Raw genomic sequence first — 8,636 nt, forward strand, 5'->3', positions numbered from 1 at the left:
GACACTTTGTTCATGACAGGTAATGATATACATCATCTCAAATCACCATAGTATCAAGTAGTAGTCTTATACACGACATCACAATTATGGCTCTAACAGAACATATATATATTCATGTACAAGGACATGATATTTTTACACAACTGCCTATACATTTGTTTAGTTAGCTAGCTAGCCATGTCTTAAAGCAGATCTTCCTGAGGGTGTTTCAGTGTTATAACTTAACCTTTATCGTCAGTTTTTAAGCCAAAATGCGTCCATTCTCCCTTTTCTGTGTACACACTGTGTCGGCTTGTAAGTAGCCCGTGTGTGTGCGCTGCCGAACATGCTCCTCTCCTCGTAAAATCAGCAATCTCACGACGCGCCGTCATGCCTGTAAAAAAATGTATATGGGTTACTTAGTGTTTTTCAAACTAGTGTGGCGTGAGATACAGTGCCGTGTGCCGTGGGAGATGATATAATTCCACCTATTTGGGTTAAAAATATTTTTCGCAAACCAGTAATTATATTAGGCAAATGATGTGTTGTTGTTGAGTGTTGCTGCTGTCTCGAGCTCAGCAGAGTAACCGTGTAATATTCTAACATATCAGTAGGTGGCAGCGGGTTGTGAATGCCTTTGTAGATGTCGGAAACAGTGGGAGGCACTGTGCAGGTAAAAAGGTGTCTAATGCTTAAACCAAAAATAAACAAGAGGTGAGTGCCGCTAATAAAGGCTTTGAAGCTTAGGGAAGGCTATGCAGAACAGAACTAAAACCGAACCTGCTACAAAGTAAACAAAAACAGAATGCTGGACGACAGCAAAGACTTACTGTGGAGCAAAGACAATGTACATCTAAACATGACATGACAATCAACAATGTCCCCACAAAGAAGCATAAAAAACAACTGAAATATTCTTAATTGCTCAAAGTAAATGCGGGAAATATCACTCAAAGGAAGACATGAAACTGCTACAGGAAAATACCAAAAAAAGAGAAAAAGCCACCAATATAGGAGCGCAAGACAAGAAGTAAAAGACTACACACAGGAAAACAGGAAAAAAAGTCGAAATAAGTCAGGGTGTGATGTGACAGGTGGTGACAGTACACCAACTTTGAGACAAGAGCTATAGTCATGCATGCTTGCTTATGCTTTAAAGTCATATCCAACAATTGCCACAACCACTTTTTACTGTCAACTGAGTTTTGTTTTTGAATGATTTCTGCTGGCAGTGTGCCTCCGCATTTTTTCAACGCAACAAATGTGCCTTGGCTCAGAAAAGGTTGAAAAACAATGGGGTAACCAGTACCTTTCAAACAGAATATAATGTGGTTTTTGATTCTTTAGTATCGTGATACTGTATTAGTATTAGTATACCGTAAAACCTGTTGCGTTAAGGACCAGATGTTCCTCCGAGGGAATTTAAGTTGTTGGTCAATCCCAAGTTCTTTTGATGACACATAAGCTGATTTTAAATGAACACCCAGAACAGAATAGGTATTTTGCAATTTATTCCAAAGCTTTGGAGAGACGTACCTAAAAAACAACACATTCAATTCGCATTGCCCATTTGAGCTGACAACACTACGGAAGTCTTGTCTTTTTCAATATGAAAAAAAAGTATTGCTACTCCTGCATTCCAAGCTCAAGGCAGTCCACAGTGTACCATCGGTCATGAGATGAAAGAGTACAAGATGGAACACTAGCTATTTCAAATATGACTAAAGAAAACTTTTAAATATGGATATATGTATATATCTATCTCCGTCAAACCCAATACCAGTTTGATGGATTCAGGCTGGGCTCGCCATCCAGATCTGGAAATCCTTTGTTCCTCTTGAATTCAACCCAAGAAGAAAAATCTTTAAATTGGCAGCACCGTTTTACTAGCCACAGGATTCAAAGTGTAGGCAAAAAGTACCAGCTTCGTCCGGGATTTACGCTTTTTACGATATTCTTAGCAAATTTAAAAGTATATTGATGAACTGTTTAGCAACATTTATTGCCATCAGTGCATCATTTATTTGAGCTGTGCTTGGTTGTGTCTGCAGGTGCACCAGATGATGATGCAACAACAACACCAAGAAGATTCCCCCCCTCAGCACCACCTCCAGGGCTCCTCCCCCCCGCCCTCCTCGCCGTACGCCGGCTACCTGTGCTTCCCCCGCCACCGGGTGGCCGCCTTCCGCCCCGACCGCAAGTGCGTGCTGCAGTCCGACTCGGGCCAGTCCACGGTGGTCCAGGTGTCCAAGGCGCTGGTCCTGATCGGCGCCCACCCCAACCTGTCCTTCCTCGAGGACGACGGGCGCCCGCTGGGTGTCCGGCCCGACGAGCCGGTCACGTGCCGCAGGAACCCCGTGGACGTGGACCCCTACACCAACGCGGTGCTGGCGGCGGAGGGCCCGGGTTTGTACGCCATGGGGCCGCTGGTGGGAGAGAACTTTGTCAGGTTCCTGAAGGGAGGGGCCCTGGCCATCGCCAGCGACCTGGCCAAGAGACACAGGCGGGGCGGGGACACGGGGGAGGGGCTTTTGTCCTCGGACAAGTGGGTGGACAGACGGACCGTCTTTTATTCCTGATGTGGTCCAAGAACCACAATGCTGGTCAGCAGCTCATGAAGGACCAACTGGAACAACCTCATCAACATGGCGCTCCAACCTTATTCTTAGTCCGGCTTTTTCTTTGTCTTTCCCACCAGACCAAAGTCACACTGAATGGTCCACTCCACTGTTTGGTCTGCGCTGTTGATTGATTATTGATTATTGACTTTTTATTACCAGCATCACACAGCAGTAATTAGTCAGCAGGCAGCAGACATTGAAACAACGTTGACAAGTGCTCTAATTAGGTCCTGACTGTGAGGAACTCAAACACAACATTGAAACAACGTGCTTTTTACAACGTTTAATCAATGTTGGGTTGTGACCTTGATTCGATTGTCGAAATGTGGTCATTCCCCAACCAATATCAACATTGAAACATGACGTTTAATCAGTGTTGTGACGTTGACTTGCTCGTTGAAATTAGGTCTTTTTTCTTTAACCAATATTCTTCAACACAAATATGACGTTGAAACACGTTTTTAATAACGTTTATTATATTTCTGGGTGTTGTTGATTTGACCAATGAAATGTGGTCATTTCCCAACCAATATTCTACAACACAAACCTAACGTTGAAACATGCTTTTTGACAGCGTTTAATCAATGTCGGGCTGTGACCTTGATTTGATCGTCGAAATTTGGTCATTCCCCAACCCCAACCAATATTCTAAAATACAACATTGAAACAACATGACTTTTAATCAGTGTTGTGACGTTGATTTGATCGTTGAAATTAGGTCTTTTCTTTAACCAATATTCTACAACACAAATACGACATTGAAACATGTTTTTAATAACGTTTATTATATTCCTGGGTGTTGTTGATTTGACTATTGAAATGTGGTCATTTCACAACCAATATTCTACAACACACACACAACGTTGAAACAACATGCTTTTTGACAACGTTTAATCAATGTCCGGTTGTGACGTTGCTTTGATCATTGAAATGTGGTCATTTCACAACCAATATTCTGAAATACAACGTTGAAACAACATGCTTTTTGACAACATTTAATTAATCAATGTTGGGTTCTGACGTTGATTTGAACATTAAAATTAGGTCTTTTTTCTTTAACCAATATTCTTCAACACAAATATGACGTTGAAACATGTTTTTAATAACGTTCATTATATTTCTGGGTGTTGTTGATTTGACCATTAAAATGTGGTCATTTCCCAACCAATATTCTACAACACAAACACAACGTTGAAACAACATGCTTTTTGACAACATTTAATTAATCAATGTTGGGTTGTGACGTTGATTTGATCGTTGAAATGTGGTCATTTCACAACCAATATTCTGAAATACAACATTGAAACAACATGCTTTTTGACAACATTTAATTAATCAATGTTGGGTTCTGACGTTGATTTGAACATTGAAATTAGGTCTTTTTTCTCTAACCAATATTTTTCAACACAAATATGACGTTGAAACATGTTTTTAATAACGTTTATTATATTTCTGGGTGTTGTTGATTTGACCATTAAAATGTGGTCATTTCACAACCAATATTGTACAACACAAACACAACGTTGAAACAACATGCTTTTTGACAACGTTTAATCAATGTCGGGTTGTGACGTGTATTTGACAGTTGAAATTTGGTCATTTCACAACCAATATTCCGAAATACAACGTTGAAACAACATAACGACGTTTAATCAGTGTTGTGACGTTGATTTGATCGTTGAAATTAGGCCTTTTTTTTTTGTTGCCAATATTCTTCAACACAAAAACGACGTTGAAACATGTTTTTAATAACGTTTATTATATTTCTGGGTGTTGTTGATTTCACCAATGAAATGTGGTCATTTCCCAACCAATATTATACAACACAAACAACGTTAAAACTACATGCCTTTTGACGACATTTATTCAATGTCAGGTTCTGACCATTGAATTTTGGTAATTTTTTAACCAATATTTTACGACACAAATACGACGTTGAAACATGTATTTAATAACGTTCATTATATTTCTGGGTGTTGTTGATTTGACCATTGAAATGTGGTTATTTCCCAACCAATATTCTACAACACAAACACAACGTTAAAACTACATGCTTTTTGACGACATATTTATTATTCAATGTCAGGTTCTGAACATTGAATTTTGGTAATTTTTCAACCAATATTCTACAACACAAATACAACATTGAAACATGTTTTTAATAACGCGTATTCCATGTGTTTATTTGACCATTCTATTTTGGTCAGTTCCCAACCAACAACATAGATCCAACGTCGCACATCAACGTTCATCAACTATTTTTCAACGTTGTTTCAACGTCAGTTTTAAAGGACATGTACGTATAATCAATGTCTTGTGCCCGCTAGGTAAGAACTGTTTGTGGCTCTAAGTCTACAAGGCAAGAACACTAATGAGACCGGCAAAGATACTTAATGCAGAACATTCTATGTATTTCAAATCGTACTACTAATTATGATGAATATGTTATCAATCTTGTAAAGTAGGGGTGTCCAAAGTGCGTGCAGGGGCTCATTTGCAGCCCACGGCTTGTTTTTATTGGCCCGCCACATATTCTAAAGACAGACCTAACACAAAAACTACAATATTCAAAAACAGCGTTGTGGATGCTGAAATGCGAATGCCGAACCTAAATGCTAATGTTAGCATGCTAACAGTATAAATACGTCAGGAATATATGACCTTGAAGTGTATGCATGTAAAATTAGCTAACGCGGCCCACGGCTTGTTTTTATTGGCCCGCCACATATTCTAAAGACAGACCTAACACAAAAACTACAATATTCAAAAACAGCGTTGTGGATGCTGAAATGCAAATGCCGAACCTAAATGCTAATGTTAGCATGCTAACAGTATAAATACGTCAGGAATATATGACCTTGAAGTGTATGCATGTAAAATTAGCTGAAAAAAAAAAAAAAAAGTTGGCACGCTAACAGCTAGCATGTGTCCGGGCTATATGACTCTGAGGCATTGGGCTGCAAAATTGCAGCAGGGTAATGTTAGCATCATGCTAACAGTTAACGTGTGTACAGTACCAGGTCATATGACTGAAATTTTACATTAAAAGAATGTTAGCATGTAAACAGTTAGCACTTGTTATATAACTGAGGTGTTTGGCGACAAAATTGGCAAACAAATGTTTGCGTGATAATGTTAGCATGCTAACAACTATTCGGCTGCAAAATTGGCTGAAAATGTTCATGCTAAATTGTTTAATATAAGGCAGATTTGTTGCTGATAACACAAATCTAAGATTGGATGTCGTGTTTAGCATCTATTAGGTTTAGTTTCTACTGTCGTTTAAAGTATCAAAGTGGCCCCCAGTAGTCTTCAATTTTTATGTTTGTCGGCCTTCGCCGGAAAAAGTTTGGACACCCCTGTTGCAAAGGTTACTGATTGTCGTTATTGTTTTATTGCTTTGTACATTTCAGCGGCTGTCGTTATTGTTTTATTGCTTTGTACATTTCAGCGGCTGTCCTATCAAGACTTGACTTCTTCCTGTCGCTTTTATGGCTTGAAAGACTCCAGCAGGAGATGCTTTGTGACCTTGAACTTGAAGGTAAACAATGTCGGACTGTGCCAGGACTAAAGGACACCAGGACACTTAATGATTCAGTCTACTTTCTGATCATTCCGACACGTGAACCCAACCCACACTTTATTTTACTTTGTATTTAGCTTTTGTTTTGTTTGATCCAATCCCTCGGCCAGGAGAAGCCAGCTGTGCCTTTCATGGCGTGCATCATGTCAACCGATCATCTCGCTTTTTATTTTAATGTACTGTATTGATTGGTCAGATGGATGTGCTGTTCATCTCACTTCCCAATAAAATGCTCATTTCAGGACTTCTGATGTGTTACTTTGTAATAAAATGCCCTTTTCATGACTTTAGGTGTTGTATTTTGTAATAAAGTGCCCATTTCATGATTTCGTGGGTGTTATTTTGTATTAAAATGCCCATTTCATTACTTCCGGTGTGTTCCTTTGTAATGAAATGCCCATTTCACGACTTCCGGTGGGTTATGTTGTATTAAAATGCCCATTTAATGACTTCCGGTGTGTTCCTTTGTAATAAAATGCCCATTTCATGACTTAACAAACTAACTTTGTTGTTTATTACAACATAACACGGTATGTTATGCTGTAATAAAATGCCCATTTCATGACTTCCGGTGTGTTATTTTGTGCAATAATACATTTTCCTCCGAATTGGGAACGAGCAATTGCAACTTTTGGCCACAGGGTGTCACTGTTGCTTCACAAAAATCAACTTTTGTTGTATCTGCATGAAAAATTAGAATAAATTAGTAATTTCATGACTTCCGGTGTGTTGTTTTGTCCAATAACAAACATTTTCCCCAGAGTTGGGGAAAGAGCTGTTGCACCTTGTGGCCACAGGGTGTCACTGTTTTTTTTTTCACAAAAAGCAACTTTTGTTGTATCCAAGCATGAAAAATTAGAATAAAATGCCTATTTCATTACTTCTGGTGTTATTTCGTAATGAAATGCCCATTTCATGACCTTGCCAATTTATTACAAAGTAACCCACCCGAGTGTGTTACATTGTAATAAAATGCCAATTTCATGACTTCCGGCGTGTTACTTTGTAATAAAATGCCCATTTCATGACTTAAAGTAAGTTTGTTAAGTCATGAAAGTTGTTTATAACAACAAAACACGGTATGTTATCTTGTAATAAAATGCCCATTTCATTACTTCCAGTGTTATTTTGTAATGAAATACCAATTTCTTGACTTCAGGTGTGGTATTTTGTAATTAAATGCCCATTTCATGACTTCCGGTGTGTTATTTTGTGCAATAATACATTTTCCTCAGAATTGGGAACAAGCAATTGCAACTTTTGGCCACAGGGTGTCACTGTTGCTTCACAAAAATCAACTTTTGTTGTATCTGCATGAAAAATTAGAATAAATTAGTAATTTCATGACTTCCGGTGTGTTGTTTTGTCCAATAACAAACATTTTCCCCAGAGTTGGGGAAAGAGCTGTTGCACCTTGTGGCCACAGGGTGTCACTGTCGCTTCACAAAAAGCAACTTTTGTTGTATCCAAGCATGAAAAATTAGAATAAAATGCCTATTTCATTACTTCTGGTGTTATTTCGTAATGAAATGCCCATTTCATGACCATGCCAATTTATTACAAAGTAACCCACCGGAGTGTGTTACATTGTAATAAAATGCCCATTTCATGACTTCCGGCATGTTACTTTGTAATAAAATGCCCATTTCATGACTTAAAGTAAGTTTGTTAAGTCATGAAAGTTGTTTATAACAACAAAACACGGTATGTTGTGTTGTAATAAAATGCCCATTTCATTACTTCCAGTGTTATTTTGTAATGAAATACCAATTTCATGACTTCAGGTGTGTTATTTTGTGCAATAATACATTTTCCTCCGAATTGGGAACGAGCAGTTGCAACTTTTGGCCACAGGGTGTCACTGTCGCTTCACAAAAAGCAACTTTTGTTGTATCTATGCATGAAAAATGAGAATAAATTAGTAATTTCATGACTTCCGGTGTGTTGTTTTGTCCGATAACAAACATTTTCCCCAGAGTTGGGGAAAGAGCTGTTGCACCTTGTGGCCACAGGTTGTCACTGTTTTTTCACAAAAAGCAACTTTTGTTGTATCCAAGCATGAAAAATTAGAATAAAATGCCTATTTCATTACTTCTGGTGTTATTTCGTAATGAAATGCCCATTTCATGACCTTGCCAATTTATTACAAAGTAACCCACCGGAGTGTGTTACATTGTAATAAAATGCCCATTTCATGACTTCCGGCGTGTTACTTTGTAATAAAATGCCCATTTCATGACTTAAAGTAAGTTTGTTAAGTCATGAAAGTTGTTTATAACAACAAAACACGGTATGTTAGGTTGTAATAAAATGCCCATTTCATTACTTCCAGTGTTATTTTGTAATGAAATACCAATTTCATGACTTCAGGTGTGGTATTTTGTGCAATAATACATTTTCCTCAGAATTGGGAACGAGCAGTTGCAACTTTTGGCCACAGGGTGTCACTGTCG

General features: G+C 38.4%; 1 protein-coding gene across 2 annotated transcripts in view; it reads left to right on the forward strand.

Moving 5' to 3' along the window:
• The window catches only part of osgn1 (oxidative stress induced growth inhibitor 1), a 28,488-nt gene extending 22,061 nt beyond the window's left edge, over positions 1-6,427 (forward strand). For both annotated transcript variants that reach the window (XM_061891934.1, XM_061891941.1), the window contains exon 8: positions 2,031-6,427. In XM_061891934.1, the coding sequence (XP_061747918.1) occupies positions 2,031-2,558 (528 nt within the window). In that variant the 3' untranslated portion in view covers positions 2,559-6,427. The remainder of the gene's footprint in view (positions 1-2,030) is intronic.
• The last annotated feature ends 2,209 nt before the right edge of the window (positions 6,428-8,636 follow it).

Source organism: Nerophis ophidion, linkage group LG02 (genome assembly GCF_033978795.1).
Source record: "Nerophis ophidion isolate RoL-2023_Sa linkage group LG02, RoL_Noph_v1.0, whole genome shotgun sequence".
Lineage (NCBI taxonomy): Eukaryota > Metazoa > Chordata > Actinopteri > Syngnathiformes > Syngnathidae > Nerophis > Nerophis ophidion.